The sequence below is a fragment of the Papio anubis genome, chromosome 7, assembly GCF_008728515.1.
Source record: "Papio anubis isolate 15944 chromosome 7, Panubis1.0, whole genome shotgun sequence".
In the NCBI taxonomy this organism is placed as follows: Eukaryota; Metazoa; Chordata; class Mammalia; order Primates; family Cercopithecidae; genus Papio; species Papio anubis.
In genome coordinates this window covers 48,194,192-48,214,600 of record NC_044982.1, presented here as the reverse complement: position 1 = coordinate 48,214,600, position 20,409 = coordinate 48,194,192, and the positions used below count along the sequence as shown (strand labels likewise).

General features: G+C 39.9%; 1 protein-coding gene across 3 annotated transcripts in view; it reads left to right on the top strand.

Annotated features, from left to right (window-relative positions):
* The first annotated feature begins 993 nt into the window (after nt 1-993).
* ARID4A (AT-rich interaction domain 4A) overlaps nt 994-20,409 on the top strand; it is a 75,295-nt gene continuing 55,879 nt past the window's right edge. For 2 of the 3 annotated variants that reach the window (XM_003901863.4, XM_009211614.3), the window contains exons 1-5: nt 994-1,304; nt 2,397-2,459; nt 4,188-4,298; nt 7,426-7,491; nt 8,505-8,595. In XM_003901863.4, coding sequence (XP_003901912.1) covers nt 2,454-2,459; nt 4,188-4,298; nt 7,426-7,491; nt 8,505-8,595 — 274 coding nt within the window. In that variant the 5' untranslated portion in view covers nt 994-1,304; nt 2,397-2,453. Of the gene's footprint in view, nt 1,305-1,936; nt 2,293-2,396; nt 2,460-4,187; nt 4,299-7,425; nt 7,492-8,504; nt 8,596-20,409 lie in introns of those variants that run through there. The other variant, XM_009211615.3, reaches the window with a different exon arrangement.

The following is a 20,409-nucleotide window of genomic DNA, read 5'->3' as shown; positions in this document are numbered from 1 at the left end:
CTTTCCTTTCAAAAAGCAGCATAAGCCTCGCGCAGAGTGACACAGACGCTTGTCTAAGGTCACAGAAGCACCGTCTGTGCTGGCAAGTAAATTCCTCAGCATCCAAAAAGCCAGCGCTTTCTCCAGTTTCCTCATAGCTTTTTCGCGTGAGGAGCACGCGGAAACCTCTACCCATGCAGAATGTTTCTAAGAATCACTTCTGACCTGTCTTAACTAAGGAGACTCCCATAGTTTGTGCCAATCAGGTGGAGAATATGGCAGGTATCCAAAATGCACTTCCAAAGACAGGAAAGACGGCTCAGAGAGAAGCAGAATTCAGAAAATCTCTCACATTCTCGAAAGCCCGAAAAAGCACCGCCAAGAAAGACGTTTGCCTCTCCTCCACCTCTTTCTCTCGGCGGGAGAGGAAGCCTCGCCCCCATTCATCCCGCCCCTTCTCCCCACCCCGCCGCAGAACTTTTACCATGGCTTCCTGCGGCCCCTTCACTTCCGGTGCCGGTGCCGCTAGGGCTGCGCCATCCCCCCCAGTCAATCGGACAACCATAGCCTCCAACTGACCTTTCTCACAGCTCTGAGACTCCTCCGGCCAAGACTAGGTGCTGTCCTGGAGGAAACGGTGGAGGACGGACGCACAAAAACCAATCTACCTGATGAAAACTCCGTTCCCTTCTTGCCAGAAACATAAAATGCGATGGAGCTACGGCGACCGCTGCCGAGACAAAATGGCGCCGAGAACCTGGTTTAGCGCAGGCGCCTTGGAAAGACCCTGCCCCGCCCCCGTGCAAGCCCCTGGCTGCAATTCTGGGTTCCGTTTCCATGGGACACTCCGCCGCCAATCCTCGTGCCGAACTGCTCTTCCTGACCCCTCAATTCACCAATCAGTGCCCAGTCAAGCACATCCGGAGTCGTCTCTACCAATCATTTCTCAAGACTTGCTTACTCAATAACCAACTCTCCAATAACGTTGGTCTTCGGAAAAAGCCAATCATAAGTGGAAGATGTCCTACCTGCTGTTTTTCGCACCAATCCATGAAGTTTCAGAGCTACATCCAATGAGGACGGCAGGTAGCGAGGTCCTATCCGAAGCTCTTCGGCGTCATGAACAGCCAATAGGAGTTCGTGTAGAAGCGAGTCTGCTCAACAGCTTGTTATTTGGTGGATTGTGGCAGTAAATCGGGGCGAGTGGGGAACCGGGCGCAGGAACTGCAGCCGCGGTTGGGAGTGGTGCTGCCCGGACGGGGGCCCACGGAGGTCAGAGGGGAGGAGGACTCTGGAGCTGACAGTGCGCACTTCACCCGCAGTTGGTAGGCGGGGAGAGGGGAATCGGGGGATACTGAATGGACGAAGTGGCAGTGGCAGCAGCTGCTGCTGCCCGGGGTCCCGGTGCAGTTGGAAGCTTTGGAGGTGGGGAGAGGGATGCTAGGCAAGTGGCGCGGCGAGCGCAAGAGAAGGGGCCAGCCATGGAGCAGCGGCAGCAACTGCAGGAACCGCCGCCGCAGCTGCAGCCGCCTCGTCCGCTTCCCCGGGTTCCCGGGAAAATGGCTGTGGGGCTGGCCGCGCTGCTAAGTTTGCTTCCGCGCCGTGAGGAGCGGGCTGCTTGGGGGAGCCGTTCCCCAACTCCGCGGCGCGTCCACCTCTGCGGAGTCCGTGGCAGGACTCGAGGGGCTGCGAGCTGATACCTCTCTGGGCTGTACAAAAAGTTGAGGCGGGCGCTGGGAGGAGGCAGCGGCTGCTGCGGTGCGGCTCCCCTCCCCTCCCACACCCTGTCCGGGCCACCTCCCCTCCTCCTCCCCTCAGTCCCCCGCCCCCTCCCCCGCGCGGGTCTCCCGGGGCTCTGGCGGCTCCCGGCTGAAGGCCGCGGCCCCTGCCCCTTTGGGTGAAGGAGCGCTTCTCCTTCCTGACATGGTGCAGAGCAAAGGAAGGAGAGCAATGGCGCCGTGACACTCCGCTGCCGCCACCGCGGGCCCGGGGCGGGCCGAGGGGGCCGAGCAGCGGAGGCGGGGCGCGGGCCGAAGTCGGGGGATCCAGGGGACAGCGGAGCGGAGGCTCGGCGGTCGCCTCCGCGGGGGACCTGGGGAAGCCCGAACGGCGCCCTGCCCTTTTCCGGAGCTATCTGTCCTGGGGCTCCGAGTTCAGCATTCCGGGTCAAAGTGGCCAGCGAGGCGGGGGCGCGGTGGGCCGCTGGCAAGCTCCGGGGCGGAACGGGCTGCCCTTTGGCGCGCGTGGGGTTCTCGCTGCCCCCTCCGCTCCTGCATCCTGGCTGCCCTCAGAAGGGGTCTTGTCCCTTGGCTGGTGAGGATTCCGCCCCTCCCCGCTGGCGTTTGTTTACTTTCTTTCCCTTGGTCGCTCCCCGCAGTTGACTGATTCTGTCTGTGCTTCTTTCCCCCTCCCCGTAGTTCTAGCGACTGCGACGATAGCTCGCTGAGCTGGAACCCCACAGATCACCAACAAAAATGAAGGTAAGTGGAGTCAACGCTGCCCCGATCCTCGCGCCTTGGACACTGCCAGTCGTAAGGCTAGTGCCGTGGAATGTCATTTGTTTTGCTCCTCAAAATTGATGTTCCTACTGATCAGCAGTTTCGGCATAGGAGGATGTGTTGAATGGGTGAGAAATGATCTGTGTGTCTAAATGCGGAGTTTGGGCCCTCTCTGTGGCAGTACTTTGGAAAGGCTGGTGCAGCCTTTCAGTTGTTGTCCATTCGGATAGTATTTTTAAACACTTCCTGTGTTGGCAGCAACCTTTGCAGAAGTAAAGCTTTTGTCCTGCTTTGGTTCTTTGGGGGATTTTTCGAAAATTTTTTTCTTCCTCAGTGCCAATGCGATTTTGTAAAAGAAAGAGTACGTGGATTAAGTAATTAAGTAAAGAAGGTGTCATTTCTTCTGTGTGTAAAGTGAACTTATGTGGCTAAAATATTTGAAGTTGAACTATAATAATAGTTTTAGTTAAATCTTTCCAGTAAATATTTTAAAACATATACTTATTCTAAAAAGATACATGTTCTACTGAGGATGACTGCAAATATCAATATGTGGATAGTTAAAGGGAAAGGATCTCATATAGCATTCTTGAATGCTGTGGCCATTGAATGTTTCAGGTCAGATTTTTATTTGCCAAAAGCATTCCTATTCAATTTGTATTTTTTGTAAACGTTTTTAAAAGGTAGCCAATTCCTGTCTTATTTACTGTTTCAGTATATTAAGCTCTGAAATATAGCATTTTCCCAAACTTTCTCATGGTTTTCTATTTTCTCCAAGTAAATGACATATTTAACCTTCTTTAATATTACTTGGGAAAACTTATTAGAAAACAAAAAATCATTTTCTACTTAAAAACGTATCTCCAAAGTGTACACTGTTAACTTTGCACTTAACAATGTTAAGTTGAACTTGTATGGATACACTTTAACTTCTGAAAAAAAAAAGGTAAAATGACAGATTGAGATAGCAATCATCCTGTTACTGTAAAGATTAAAATGAATGGTAGAGTGAAATTTCTTGCATCATTCTATGTATCATTCTGGTCATGTCCATTTGCTGAAAGTAGATGTTTCTTAGTAACGCTTGTTTTTTTATACTAAGAAGATCAGTGTGGTAAACTAGGTATGTCTACAGGTCTTGAACCATCGGTTCATATCTGCATTCCAGCTGAATTCAGACTTAAAACCTTTCAAATGCAGCTTTTAGCAAATGAATTTTCCAAATTGATACTCTCCTTGTGAAAAGATGTTACCTTTATGTACCTTTGTCAATAAACAATTATATATTGTTAGTGTTAATGTTAGTAGCAATATTTATTTTAATTAATTTGAAATTTTCAGGAAGCTATAAATGAATAACTTAGTTTTATGATATGTGTAATATGAAATATTTTTTCTGATTTTTTTATTTTTCTGCTTATATAAATAGAATATTTGAAAAATTTTGTATCTGGAAAAAAACATTATATTTACTCACTGATAATTTTGAATTACAACTTTAAAACATTTTATCATATCAGGACATCAGTCTGTAAAATGAAAGGTTGCTCATCAAGTGTTTGCTTTCGGGTATTTTTCAAATTTTCAATGATATTAATAAGCAAATCATTTTGTTATTTTTCATGCTTCAAACACAACCTTTTAATGAGACTTGAAGTTAGAGCAGGGAGGCATAGTAATGACATTCACAGTTTATGTTCCTTTCACCAGGCGGCGGATGAGCCTGCCTACCTGACAGTGGGAACTGATGTCAGTGCCAAGTACCGGGGTGCCTTCTGTGAGGCAAAAATTAAGACTGTGAAAAGGCTGGTGAAAGTTAAGGTAATATTTGTTTTTATGCAATAGTTTTATTAGTTGTAGATTGAAGAAATTTGAGGAGAGAGAGAGACTGCAAATCAGCATTTTATTGAGTCATTATATGCCCTTTATATACTATATTTACAGGAAAAAAGCACATCAAAATTCAAGAAATAAAGAACTCAGAAGGATAAATTATTCCAAAATGCTACCACCAAAATACCATGCTCATGATATTTCCTGTCATTTGGATCTTAACTATTTGTGGTGGCATACTTGGACTGTAATCTATTTTCTCCCCTCATTTAATGTTCAGGTAGAGACAATTTCAGTGTTTAGGACAATATAAATAACAACAGGAATTATGTTTTCAAGACAGTGTAAAAAAGCATTAAAAAAGTTTATTTTGGGGCTGGGCATAGTGGCTTATGCCTGTAATCCCAGCACTTTGGGAGACTGAGGCGGGTGGATCACCTGAGGTCAGGAGTTTGAGACCAGCCTGACCAACATGGTGAAATCCCGTCTCTACGAAAAATACAAAAATTAGCTGGGTGTGGTGGCGGGCACCTGTAATCCCAGCTACTCAGGAGGCTGAGACAGGAGAATTGCTTGAACCCGGGAGGCGGGGGTTGCAGTGAGCCAAGATTATGCCATTGCATTCCAGCCTGGGCAACAGAGCGAGACTCCATCTCCAAAAAATAAAAAAATTAACCTGGCGTGCACATCTGTAGTCCCAGCTACTCGGGAGGCTGAGGCAGGAGAATCACTTGAATCCAGGAGGTGGAGGTTGCAGTGAGCCGAAATCGCACCACTGCACTCCAGCCTGGGTGACAGAGAGAGGTTGACTAAAAAAATATATATATATTTTTGACTGTGCAAGGTGGCTCACACCTGCAGTCCCAGCACTTGGGGAGCCTGAGTGGGGGGATTGCTTGAGCCAAGGAATTCAAGACCAGCCTGGACAACATAGTGAGACCTGATCTGTCCAGGAAAAAAAAAAAAAAAAATTAGCCAAGTGTGGTGACAGGCACCTGTGGTCCCAGCTACTCTGGAGGCAGAGGTGAGAGAATTGCTTGAGCCTGGAAGGTCAAGACTGCAGTGAACTGTGATTGTGCCACTGCACTGCAGGCCAGATGACAGGGCAAGACCCTGTCTCAAAAAAAAAATTTTTTTTAAAGATGCTTTTACTCAGAAATAACTTTTTTTGGTGATTCCTGCCAGTCATTTTCTTATATGAATATATTTTTAATAGTCTTTATTACTTTATATGAAATACAAAAGTAATCTATGCTTATTATAAACATTTTTAACATTATAGAGGCATATAATATAGTTCATGAAGTCTTAAAATATTTTATTGAAGTTGATTAATAATTTCACATATTCATTGGCTACATAGTCATGTTTTGATACATATAATATATAGTGATTAAATCAAAATAATTTGCATATCCATCATCTGAAACATTTTTCATTTATTTGTGTTGGGAATATTCAGTATCCTCCTCTTAGTCATTTGAAACCATGTAATATAGCATTGTTAACTAGTCATCCTATAGTGGTGTAGAACACTGTGAAAGTCCTTTTTGATATGACTCCAAAGAGATTTGATGTGGTCTTCCAGATTTTTTTTACTGTGCCAGTCGTAAAATTATTGTCATTGGTATTGGATCATGCTATATTGCAGTTTGCTTTATTCACTTATATATCTGATGTTTTCCTACCAGAATTAAGCACCATAAAAGGAGGAAACGTCTGACTTGTTCTATGCCCAACACATAGAGTAGTGCCTGATACATAGTGGACACTCAAAATTTGTTGAATGAATCAATGAACTAGAGCAGTGATTCCTAAAGTGTGGCCCCAGACCAGTAGCATCAGCCTTACTTGGGAACTTGTTCCAAATGCAAATTTTCCCCACCCCAGATCTACTTCATCAGAAACTCTGGGGGTAAGATCCAGTAATTGTATTTTAATAAGCCCTTTAAATATTTCTGATGCATGTTAAAAGTTTAAGAATCAGGCTGGGCACGGTGGGTCATGCTTGTAATCCCAGCACTTTGGGAAGTCAGAGTGGGCAGATCACTTGAGGCCAGAAGTTTGAGACCCACCTGGCCAAAATGTTGAAACCCTGTCTCTAGTAAAAATGCAAAAAATTAGCCAGACATAGTGGTACATGCCTGTAATCCCAGCTACGTGGGAGGCTGAGGCATGAGAATTGCTTGAGCTGGGGAAGTGGAGGTTGAGACCCTGTCTGGGGGGAATAAAAAAAAGTTTGAGAAACATTGACTAGAGGAGTGTGATTTGTAGGGTAAATAGATGTATCTATGATTATTATAAAACTTATGTTTCAATTTTCTTGATGAACCTTCAAGTATTATTAGGATAGGATGTCAATTGACATTCATTTCTTTTTGTTTCATATAGTATTTTTATCATGTCAGCTATATAGGATTTGATTACTCTATATTTATTTGGGATTCTTTAACAATTCAAATTTGGTATTAGTATTGTGTGTGTGTTCTTATTTACTTAAAATTAATACAACGATTGTTTTAGGAGGTCTTATCATGCATTACCTAGATTCTGAATTTATTTGGACCATCTGTTATTTGGACCATAGTAACCAGCCATCTATTATGGATGGTTACTCTGTGTATTTAGATGTGTAGTAGAAGGGAGCACTTGTTTGTATCATTGCATATTATGATTATTGTTTAGCTTCACTTTATAAAGGATCAGAGTTGTGGTTTTAATTTGTTTACCTTTCATATAGGCAATACAGTTTGATACTTTTTTTTTTCTTTGTGTACTTGGTGACAGTCAGAACCTTTTATGACTTGTTGATAAAAAGCAATAAAGGCAGTTTTTTTTTTACAGTAATCACTACAGATTATTATATAGTTCATTCAGTAAACAGTTATTGAGTGCTGGTAATATGCATTGACACTTGCTAACTGTTGGGGATATAGCAATGAAGGGAGGACTCAGCCCTCAAGGAGCTCACAGTTAATAAGAGAATGTAGTAAGTATTATAGCAGAGGTCACCACAGCATGCTAAGAAAGCATAAAGACATTATTGTTACAGTGTTACTGTAAATGTATTTGTTTTAAAAGTAATATGCAAATTATCGTGCAAAATGTTTTTCAGGTACTCCTGAAACAGGACAATACCACGCAATTGGTACAAGATGACCAAGTAAAGGGTCCTTTAAGAGTATGTATGTTGTACAGTTTAAAATCTAAAATAATCATAGATTTATACCGTATTTACTGAATTTACATTTCTACATAGACTTAACATTTATGAGAACGTTAATCAGAAAACAATACATATGAAGGGTTTAAATATAATTAGTATAAATTATGATATTGCAATGGTTGTATTCTAAGTTTTAGAACACTAAACATCTTTTAGAAGGGTAATTTAATATATATAAACATGTTAAGTTTTTCACCTACCTTTCTGTTTTGAATTCTTGAACTGGATACCTGGCTTTGTTTTTCAAATTGCTGCTGTATCTGAGGTGATGTTTAGCCTTCTAAGTTGAGTATCATAACCATCAATCTTCGGTTGTTCTAATTTACCAAGCAAGCTATATTCACTTCCTAATTCAATTTAATGAATACCTAGATTATGTTTTCCAGCCATTTCTGGCCATTTGTTTATGTAATAAATCTGTTATATCAGAGTACCATTTTGGTTAATATCTGATATACAAAGGTCTGGAAACTGAAAGAAGGTCAACTGGTCCATCCCTATCTCTCCAGGTGAACCTTTATCTAAAAGGTTCCTTAAATACAAATGCTGAATCCAATATTCATATTTCTGTGAAAGAAAATTGATGCTATTTTGGTGGTCTTATAATTTTACAGTTCTTCTATTTAATTTTCTTGAAGTCAGTGTGATATAGTGGAAGAGCTCTAAAGTAAGATTTAAGAGACTGGGCTGTCATGCTGGACTCTGCAAATTATTTTCTCTTTCTGAACTGCAATTTTCCATGTGTAAAGTAGGAGTAATAATAGCTACCTAAATTTTGTCAAAGTGTTTTGGGGCTCAAATTGCATAATACATAGATAAGTACTATGAATGATAAAGATCTAAGACAGTGTAAGATAGAATTATCATAAGGATGGTATTTATTTTTCTTACCTAGATAATAGAGTTGGTGGAAGTGATTTGGTTTATTTGTTTAAATTTGGTAAGGAAATTTGGATTTCACGTTTTAGGTTGGAGCTATTGTTGAAACAAGGACATCTGATGGATCTTTTCAGGAAGCTATTATCAGCAAGTTGACAGATGCTAGTTGGTATACCGTGGGTAAGTAATTAAGTAATTTAACACATTTAACACATAGATTTGATTTGGACTTTGCATGTATCTGTGTTTTGTGGATAGACCAAATCATTGTGTTGGTGGAGAAATATGTATTATTTCCTATCAGTTTACTGGATATAGCTGGCTAAAATTCTAAGAATGTCCTGTAGGTAACAAAAATAATTATCTCTTACAGTAGCTTGGCCACTTGTGTCTATTTCATCCAAGAATGTACTTGTATTTTAGGTTATTTTAATGTTTCTCTTCAAGAAGGTTAGATCACATTATTGTGATCACTTTTTCTATAATTACAATTAAAATTCCATAGTTGTGATCTTTATTGTATTGCTACATATTTTATATAAGGGTAATGTAGATGTTGCCAGACAATTTACAGATTTAAAAAATCCTGACCACAGTAGATTCAAGAATAGGTGATTGTAACTTAGTTTTTGATTTTTGACACAGTGTGGGTGCTCATATTAACAGCTTTCAAGGTCGGATACGGTGGCTCATGCCTGTAATCCTAGCACTTTGGAAGGCTGAGGCAGGTGGATCACTTGAGGTCAGAAGTTCAAGACCAGCCTGGCCAACATGGTGAAACCCCGTCTCTACTAAAAATACACAAATTAGCTGGGTGGTAATGGCGCATTCCTGTAATCCCAGCTACTCAGGAGGCCAAGGCATGAGAATCGCTTGAGCCTAGGAGGCAGAGGTTGCAGTCAGCCCAGATAGTGCCACTGCACTCCAGCGTGGGTGACAGTGAGACTCGTTCTCAAAAAAAAAAACAAAAAGCAGCTTTCAAGAAAGATATAGATGTTCCTAATATGAATGCATTCTTAACATTCCATTCATAATCTTATACTGGCTTTAGATAACTTTATTGTATTAATAGTAAGAAGCAACAAGTGTCATAATACGTGTAAGTTAAAACCTAAAAGTAGTACTTAAATAGTTGCTGTCATTATGTTGATGAGAATAGCATTAGGTAACATTTTCAAATCTCCTCTCCATACTTTCAAACTACACAGTCCTGTGGATAACATCCAATCTATAGCATTGTTGGTTTTTATACTTATTTCTTCGTTTAAGAGGTATAATTATTTTGTGGTTTTCTTGTAGAAATAAAAGAAATGACCATTTAGGTTTACTTTTAGTTTACTTGATTTGTTGCTTTGGGTAAAACTCATTCCAGTTGATGCTCATTGTTGTGAAGAACTATGCTTTGGTTAAAAATGTCTCCATCTTACCCTGTGCCTTCTATTAGTAGTACCAGTTTGCTATGTGTAACTACTTTTTTCGAACCTCTTTTATTCTTCCTGTACTTGCTAGAATTTAGTGTTGGTTCACAGTGGTGCTATTCTGAACTACATATTTTTAGGAAGCTTAGTTGTGGCTACTGATATTTGTTAAATATTTAAAAACTAAGTGGCCGAATGTGGTGGCTCACACCTGTAATCCCAGCACTTTGCCGGGGCGAGGTGGGTGGATCACTTGAGGTCAAAAGTTCGAGACCAGCCTGGCCAACATGGCGAAACCTCGTCTCTACTAAAAATACAAAAATTAGCTGGGTGTGGTGGCAGGCGTCTGTAATCCCAGCTACTCATGAGGCTGAGGCAGGAGAATCGCTTGAATCTGGGAGGCAGAGGTTGCAGTAAGCCTAGATCATCCCATTGTACTCCAGCCTGGGCAACAAGAGCAAAACTATCTCAAAACAAATAAAAACTAAACTTAATGTTAACTCTTAGAGATTAAGTAAATATACCTTTGCTGTATTAAACTAAGACCTGATAAAAATTACAGGTGTGTGTAGAATCACTGGAAAATATATGATGGATATTCGGATACTAATATTGCATATTATATTGTACTCACTATAAAGGTTGTACTCACGTTATTTATGAAGCTTTACTGATAAAATGCATATGCTCTACAGAAGGGTTACTTTTCAAGTTTTCTCATTTTGGGTTTCTTTATCCCAGAGTAGTTATTCAATTATGAATAGCAACCTTTGTCCTCTACATGAGTAGCATTTTAGTGTTTCTAAAAACTAGTCACTACTAAGCATTCTCTATGGTGATTTTCTGTGTTGGATAATTACAGAAGAAATTGTATAATTCTTGTTCTCAAAGAGCTTTAGAATCTTAATTGCATATAATTGAGGTATCAAGCATTAGTGTACATAAGAATCACTTGGTGCTAGCTTAGAAAAATGAGGATTTGAGGACGCCAAGCCTCTCTAAATAGTAGGCCTGGGGTTGGCAATACAAGAATGTTTTAGTAAGCATGTCAGTGATTCTGATGCAGGTAGTTCACACTTATAAAAACAGGGAAAAACAGATTTATTTGGGAGACAAATTCAAAATATTAAAGATTTTTGCAGTTACATGCATGAAAGAAATTCATAAAAAGATTTTGAAAGGTACTGGTCCATTGAGAAAACTCAAGATAGCACTGCTATGAAGAACATTTAGTTATTGAAGGAAGTGGATCACATAAAGAATGATCAGAGTATAATGACCTAAGTTATCAGTTGATTTAAAAAAACAGTAAAATGAAATGTAAACCTCTTGGCTCATGAACATCCTGTATTTTTCTTACAGTGAGTACCCACTACCTATTGGGTTTAATTGCTCTTTTCTGGAATTTTTCTTGATTTCTAGTTCCTAGCAAAGTATTATATGGGTATAATCAGAAAATTATTCAAAGTGTTTATGACCTCCATTACCTTTTTGGTTTCATGAGATACCAGAAATTATGTCAGATTATTAAAAATAAAACAAGAGGATATCACATTGCTGGTTTGGATCAAATAGGAGTTATGATCATTAGTGATCTAAAGTTATCATTAGAGTCAGTGATAGCAACTGCTTCTTACATAATATGGGTATCAATTTCCCTTCTGTTAAACTTGATTAACCAATTTTGAAAGAGATTATGGATATAGTATGACTCAGTTTTTAAAATATCTGGTAATATCTTACCCTCTGATGGTTTATTTCTTTGGTTGTTTGTTTGTTTTTGTTGGTTTGTTTTAGAGGCAGGTCTTGCTCTGTTGCTTTTGTTCAGTAGCACTATCAGAGCTCCCCGCAGCCCCGAATTCCTGGGCTCAAGCAATCTTACCGCCTTAGCCTCCCAAAGTGTTGGGATTACAGGTGTGAGCCACTGCTCCCGGCTTCCCCTTTAATGTTGAACAGTAAACAGCACCAACTCAAAGGGATTTTTTGTTTTTGTTTTTGAGCAATAGAAATATTTCCTCTTCTTACCATTCCTACCATAGTTTATTCATTGATAGTTCTTATCCTTGCCATTAAAGATAAGGAATCTGTAATATATGGAAGTGTGTTACCTGTTCAGTCATTCAAAAGGTGTCAAATTGAGCCAAGATATGAGCAGATGAATGGGCTCTATGAGAGATTTCGGCTGGTTAGAGCCCAAATCTTAGTTATGTTTAAAGAAAAAAGGAGGCCGGGCGCGGTGGCTTAAGCCTGTAATCCCAGCACTTTGGGAGGCCGAGACGGGTGGATCATGAAGTCAGGAGATCGAGACCATCCTGGCTAACACGGTGAAACCCCGTCTCTACTAAAAAATACAAAAAACTAGCCGGGTGACGTGGTGGGCGCCTGTAGTCCCAGCTACTCGGGAGGCTGAGGCAGGAGAATGGCATAACCCCGGGAGGCGGAGCTTGCAGTGGGCTGAGATCCGGCCACTGCACTCCAGCCTGGGCGACAGAGCGAGACTCCGTCTCAAAAAAAAAGAAAAGAGGAATTAATATGTCCAGTTAAATGTTGCCACTAACTCCTGGTGAATACAACTGTCAGTAAAACATTTTGAAGGTACTCTATATTTTGCCTTTTTGTAATATGAAAACATATACTTGAAAAACAAGGAAAAGGTAAAGGATAAAAATTTCAGTAATTCTAGTAATTAACTTTGAAAATGTACACACACACATCATTTATCAAGTTTAGCACTAAAATCTATCATCTATATTAATATGTTTTTGTAACAAGAAATACTTAAGATTCAGATTATTTTGTACTTTGTAGTTATTGTTTTGAACATTGGTTATATCAGATTTTGTGTAAGTTCTAGTTAATATTGAGTAGAGGAGGTTTAGAATCAACTGGTGAATTAATTAAAGTTTGTAGAATGTCCTGCAGGTTTATAAGGTTTTTAATGTAGTCAGACTTGCTTATGACAAATGTTATAATCAAAATCAACCGCAAAATGTTTTCAAACCCAGGTGGCTATTCTGACAAGATTATTCGTTAAGAAATAAAGTAGTGGCTAGGCGCGGTGGCTCAAGCATGTAATCCCAGCACTTTGGGAGGCCGAGACGGGCAGATCACGAGGTCAGGAGATTGAGACCATCCGGCTAACACGGTGAAACCCCGTGTCTACTAAAAAAATTCAAAAAAATAGCCGGGCGTGGTGGCGGGCGCCTGTAGTCCCAGCTACTCGGGAGGCTGAGGCAGGAGAATGGCATAAACCCGGGAGGCGGAGCTTGCAGTGAGCTGAGATGGCGCCACTGCACTCCAGCCTGGGCGACAGAACGAGACTCCGTATCAAAAAAAAAAAAAAAAAAAAAGAAAGAAAGTAGTAAGCAAAAACAATGTGTTTAGTCCTATGATAAGCTTTAACTCATTTTTTAAATGGCCTTCCCTAAGACTTAGTTCTCCCATGATATTTTCTTAATGTAATTATGTATTTGAGTGTTAATTTCTTAAATTTACAGATTCCTGGAGTTTTTTTTTTTTTTTTTTTTTTTTTACCTTAGCTGCTGAGGGACTTCTGTAGTTATCACAGATGATTCTATGAATAACAGAACTATTGAAGCTAAAGCAATCTTGATCAAGAAGAACAAAACTGGAGACATACCACCTAATTTCAAAATATACTACAAAGCTATAGTAATCAAAACATCATGATACTGGCATAAAAACAGACACATAGACTAGTGGAACAGAATAGATACCCCAGAAATAAATCCACCTATTTATGGTCATTTGATCTTTGACTAGGGTGCCGGGAGCACATACTGGGGAAAGGACAGTGTCTTCATAAATAGTGTTGGGAAAATTGGATATCTACATATAGAAGAATGGAAGTAGACCCTCATCTTACCCCATATACAAAAACTAACTCTAAGTGTATCAAAGACTTAAGACCTGAAATTGTCAAACCACTAGAAGAAAACATAGAGGAAAATTTTTTATGACATTGGCCTGGGCATTGACTTTTTTTTAATGACCCCAAAAGCAAAATTAGACAACTGGGATTACATCAAAATAAATAGCTTCTACGCAGCAAAAGAAACAATGAAGAGAGTGAAGAGACAACCTTCGGAATTTGAAAAAATACTTGCAAACTATGTATTTCATAAGGGGTTCATATCCAAAATTTATAAGGAACTTAAACAACTCGATAGCAAGAAAACAACCCGATTTAGAAAATTGGCGAAGGGCTGGGTGTGGTGGCTCACTGAACGCCTGTAATCCCAGCACTTTGGGAGGCCGAGACAGATGGATCACTTGAGGTCAGGAGTTTGAGACCAGCATGGCCAACATGGTGAAACTCCATCTCTACTAGAATTAGCTGGGCATGGTGGCTCATGCCTGTAATCCCAGCTACTTGGGAGACTGAGGCAGGAGAATCATTTGAACCTGGGAGGTGGAGCTTGCAGTGAGCCGAGATGGCACCACTGCTCTCCAGCCTGGGTGACAGAGCAAGACTCCATCTCAAAAAAAAATTATTTAATATTAATAATATGTATTTATATTATGCAACATGTTTTGAAATATGTATACATTGTGGAATGGCTAAGCAAGCTAATTAACAGGTGGATCACTTCACAGGCTTATTTTTTGTGTGTGGTAAGAACACTCAAAATATACTCTCTTAGCAATTTTCAAGTACGCAATACATTGTTATTGACTAAAACCACCATGTTGTACAATGGAGCTCTTGAACTTATTCCTTCTAACTGAAATTTTGTATCATTTAACCAACGTTTACCCAATCCCTCACCCCCACCTCCCCAACCAAGCTGCCCCCACCCCTGATAACCAACATTCTACTCTCTAATAAGAGTTTGACTTTTTAAGTGAGATCATATGGTATTTGTCCTCCTGTGCCTGGCTTATTTCACTTGGCATAATGTCCCCCAGGTTCAACCATGTTGTTACAAATGTCACGATTTCCTTCTTTTTAAAAGCTGAATAGTATTTCATTATGTATATATGTTATATCACATTTTCTTTATACATTCATCTGCTCATAGAGACTTAAATTGATCCAATATCTTGGCTATTGTGAATAGTGCTGCAATAAACATGGGAGTACAGATACATCTCTGACATACTAGTTTCATTCTTCGGTTATATACCCAGGAGTGGAATTGCTGGATCATTTGGTAGTTCTATTTTTAGTTTTTTGAGGAACTTCTATGCTATTTTCCATGATGGCTATACTAATTTACTTTCCCACCAGTGGTGGGCAAGGATTCCCTTTTCTCCATATCCTTGCCATTGCCTGTAACTTTTTATCTTCTTGATAATAGCCATTCTAGCAGGTGTGAGGTGAAATCTCTTTGTAGTTTGTATTTGCATTTCCCTGATGATTATTACTGATGTTGAACACTTCTTCACATACCTCTGGGCCATTGGTATGTCTGCTTTTGAGAAATGTCTATTCAGGTCCTTTGCCCATTATTTTTATTTATTTATTTATTTTTAGATGAGAGTCTTGCTCTGTCCCCCAGGCTGGAGTGCAGTGGCATGATCTTGGCTCACTGCAACCTCCACCTCTAGGGTTCAAGTAATTTACTCCATTATGTGAAGAATTCTATAATTTTGTTAATCATAACTGCTGTACCCTGATATAACAATAATGATACTTAATTTTCCAAAGACAGAATTCATTACTTCCTTCTCTGACTTCATTTTATACTTCTGTTTCATGCCTGTTATGTCTTTTGATACCCCCTTAACTAAAATGTAGCTCATCAGTTAACTTTCTGATTCTCAGTTTCTTTATCTATAAAAGGAGGATAGTGGTTCCTACTTTGCAGAGGCTGTTGTGAGGATTAGGACATGGTAAAAGCTTAATAAGTGATAGCCAATTATATTTTAGATAAAATTAATTTACTGTTATTATTTTACTATCTTTCAGTATCAGTGCTGTGATAACAGGGAAATGAGTCTTTTGTATTTAGTAGTTGATCAGATCCTTTCATTTGAATTCTAGCTGATTAGGGTTAGGATTTGTGTGTGTGTTTGCATTGGCATTATTTTGTCTATTGTGTTTAGTATGGTTGGTGTTACCGTGAAATTCTCAGCTTTGTCATTTTCCTCTTAATAGATTTTAATATTTTAATCCCTATTAGGATTCTCTAGAGAGCCAGTAAGATATAGATAGATGATAGATAGATAGATTGATATGAGAGGGGATTTCTTAGAAGTCCCAACCTTTTTAGCACCAGGGACCGGTTTCGTGAAAGACAGTTTTTCCATGGATGGGAGTGCTGGGGGATGGTTTCAGGATGAAACTCTTCCACTTTAGATCATCAGGTATTAGCGTCTCATAAGGAATGCACAACCTATTGGTAGATCCCTTGTTGGTGCAGTTCACAAGGGTTTGCATTCCTATGAGATTCTAATGCTGCTGCTGATCTGACAGGAGGTGGAGCTCAGGTGGTAATGCTTGCTTGCGCACCACTCACCTGCTGTGCGGTCCGGTTACCAACAGGCCATGGTCTGGTATGGGTTTGTGGCCTGGGGGTCGCATACCCCAGTGTTAGAGAAATTTGCTCATGATATTATGAAGGCTGAGAATGACCATGACAGGCTGTCTGTAAGCTGGAGAACTGAGATGCCAATAGCTAGGCTCCATCCAAATCAGAAAGCCTTAGAACCAGGGAAGCTGAGGATATAATTCTCAATCCCAGGCCAAAGCCTTGAGAATCTGAGGGACTGCTGGTGTAAAGTGCAGAGTCCCAAAGCCAAAGAGCTTGGAGTTCTGATGTCCAAGGGCAGGAGGAGAAGAGTATCCCAGCTCCAGGAGAGAGGAAATCCTTTTCTCTCATTTTTTGTTCTGTCTGGGCCCCCGGCCAATTGGATGGTACTTGCCCACATCGAGAGTGAATCTTCCCACTTGGTTCACTGACACACGTGCCAGTTTCCTCTGGCACACCCAGAAGTAATTGCTTTACCACTTCTCTAGGTATTCTTAATTCAGTCAAGTTCACATCTAAAATTAACTGTCAAAATACCTAACATAATAACAGAGATACCACTTTTGGTTATATGTGTGTTCTGCTAGACTCAATGAACAATCTATTCAAAAGCCATTTTTGGCAAATATAAGACATTTCGTAGAATTATTAAATCCTTGTAGTCTGACTTTTTTTCATCTTAGCATGCTGTAGAAGACAACTAAAAAGAAGCTAGACTTGCTATATACAACATTATTTCACTCTTAGAAAAATGATACTCTTCAGTGCCTACAAATGTTGTGTTCTTTTAGATGATAATTCTAACATGCAAGTTAAGAGAGGAAGTTTATTTTAGATAGAGCTTCTTCATGGTTTTGATAATCAGGGATGTCATGATTAATAAGTTCATAATGTTTGTTTTATAAAAAATATAGGAATATAGAAACAGGGTCTCACTTTGTTGCCCAGGCTGGACTGCAGTGGCAATCATAGCTCCCTGCATTCCTGAACTCTTGGAATCAAGTGATCTCAGCCACTCGAGTAGTTAGAACTGCACACACATGCCACCACACCCAGCTAATTTTTAATTTTTTTTTTTGTAAAGACGGAGTCTCACTGTGTTAGCCAGGCTGGTCTCCAACTCCTGGACTCAAGGGATTCTCCTGCCTTGACCTCCCAAAGCACCAGAATTACAAGTGTGAGCCATCACACCCCCCTATTGTTGAGTTTTCTGTTTGTGTTTCAGAAAATCTTGAAAAATTACATTATTTAACAAATTTATAAAGTACTCAAAAACATATATTTGTATAATTTTGTGAATTAAAAAAATCTTAGTCTGGGTGCAGTGGCTCATACCTGTAATCCCAGCACTTTGGAAGGCCAAGGTGGGCGGAACACTTGAGGCCAGGAGTTCAAGACCTCGGTCAACATGGTGAAACCCTGTCTTTACTAAAAATCCAGAAGTTAGCCGGGCCTGGTGATGTGCACCTGTAATCCAAGCTACTTGGGAGGCTGAGGCATGAGAATCACTTGAACCTGGGAGGTGGAGGTTACGGTGAGCCAAGATCACGCCACTACACTCCAGCCTGGGCAACAGAGTGAGACTCTGTCTCTAAATAAATAAATAAATCTTACACTATTTCTTTTTGTTCACTTAAAGTTGGGAGGGTTCCTATGTAAAACTGTAAAATAGTTGTTTGTATCATAATCCCCTTTTGAGAAATCCCTTTTTTAATTTTTTTAAAAAAATATTTCTATCCATAAGGTGTATTTAAGTGAAATGAATTTTTCCTTCCAAAAATCTGATTTTATTTCAAAGTGATTATTGAAATTTTTAAATTGTTGAAATACAGAAATTGCTGAAAAATTTTGTTTGAAATGCTGAAATTGTTCAAATTTTTCATCAGAACATTTTGGTTTAGGGCTGCCATTGATTAATGATAAAACGCTATGGAAAATATTTTGTTATATAAATTTGGAGTGTTGCTCTTACATTCACATTTTCCTTCTTCATACCTCCATTGAAATGTGTGTGGGTCTGGTATCTTCATCTTTGGTATTGTAGGCATTAGAAAAGTTGAAAATCTTTCAGGTTTTATTCTTTTTGAAATCTTATACTTACAGATACTAATACTAACAAGAATTAAGTTCGGTTTGTGATAATTTCATGATTTAAAAATTTTAAGAGAACAGTGGTTAATTTGTTAGACTTGACACTATATGAATCATAATTTTTATATCAAATATTTAGCACCCTATTACTCAAGTGCAGATCAGTGATGTAATCATTGGAGGATGTTGTGTTTTAACTTGTCATTGTGCCTGCAGCTAGTCATTAATTTCTGGATCATTGTGTATAGCACAGCTGCTTTTTTAGAATCGTGGTTCTTTGAGTATGTGCTTCAGGAGTTTTTAATTTTTTTCACATTGTCTCCTGCATGTAAGAGAATCTAAGTGTAGGTATCTGTAGTCTAAGAGGGAGAACTGATTGAAGTAGATAAATATTTAACATGTTGAAAGCTTTTATATAATTTTCTTTTAAAAAACTTATTCATTAAAGGTAATTGTAGGATTTGAAGGCAAAGTGTTTGCTAATAAAACAACCTTTTAAGAAAGTAATTCAGGATTATAATTTCATAGGTAACCAATGAAAAGATTCTAAGATACCAAATGAATGTAATGTAGAATTTCTTTTTATTAGCACTAACTTATTTTGTTAGAATGGAAAAGTATCTAGAATTGCGAAATTTAGTACTAAATCTTAATAATTGTTTTTGGGTACATATATATGCTTTCTTCTTGAATGAATATGGATGTTAAGTATTTGAAGTAAAGATTATATCTTATTTCTTCATAACCTGGGGCAATGAGTTACCTTCTGAGAGCATATTCTTAACTTTATAAATGTTGGATGCTAAAATCAGAATACAGTCACAAAAGTTAAACCTATACAATTATCAAAATAATATATTGTTAGTGATTAGGAGACTATTAGGGATAAATTATAAAATTCCTTATCCCATTTCCTTGAAATATTTAAACATAGTCAAGTAGTACGATTGTTTTGTGTTTGTTTTTTAGACGAAGTTTTGCTCTTGTTCTCCAGGCTGGAGTGCAATGGTGCGATCTAGGCTCACTGCAACCGTTGCCTGCCGGGTTCAAGCGATTCTCCTGCCTCAGCCTCCGGAGTAGCTGAGATTACAGACGCGTGCCACTACACCCGGCAAATTTTGAATTTTTTTTTTTTTTTTTTTTTTGAGACGGAGTCTCGCGCTGTGTCACCCAGGCTGGAGTGCAGTGGCGCGATCTCGGCTCACTGCAAGCTCCGCCTCCCAGGTTCACGCCATTCTCCTGCCTCAGCCTCCGAGTAGCTGGGACTACAGGCGCCCGCCACCACGCCCGGCTAGTTTTTTGTATTTTTAGTAGAGACGGGGTAATAGAGACAGGGTTTCTCCATGTTGGTCAGGCAGGTCTCCAACTCCCGACCTCAGGGGGTCCGCCCGCTTCCGCCTCCTAAAGTGCTGAGATTACAGGCGTGAGGCACCATGCCCGGCCAAGTAGTGTGGTTTTTTAAAATATGTAGTAAAGGCCTGGCGCGGTGGCTCATGCCTCTAATCCCAGCACTTTGGGAGGCTGAGGCGGGTGGATCACAAGGTCGGGAGATCAAGACCATCCTGGCCAACACGGTGAAACCCGGTCTCTACTAAAAATACAAAAATGTTAGCCGGGCGTGGTGCCTGGCGCCTGTAGTCCCAGCTACTCAGGAGTCTGAGGCAGGAGAATGGCGTGAACCCGGAAGGCGGAGCTTGCAGTGAGCTGAGATCACGTCGTTGCACTCCCGCCTGGGCGACACAGTGAGACTCTGGCTCAAAAAAAAAAAGGTAGTAAAAGTAAAATATTTGAGAAAGCTTCTATGTAATTACGATTTTTTTTTTAAGTTTCTTTCTTTCTTTCTTTCTTTCTTTCTCTCTTTCCCTCTTTCCCTCTTTCCCTCCTTCCCTCCTTCCCTCCTTCCCTCCTTCCCTCCTTCCCTCCTTCTCTCTCTCTCTCTCTCTTTCTCTCTTTCTCTCTTTCTTTCTTTCTTTTCTTTCTTTTTTTTTTGA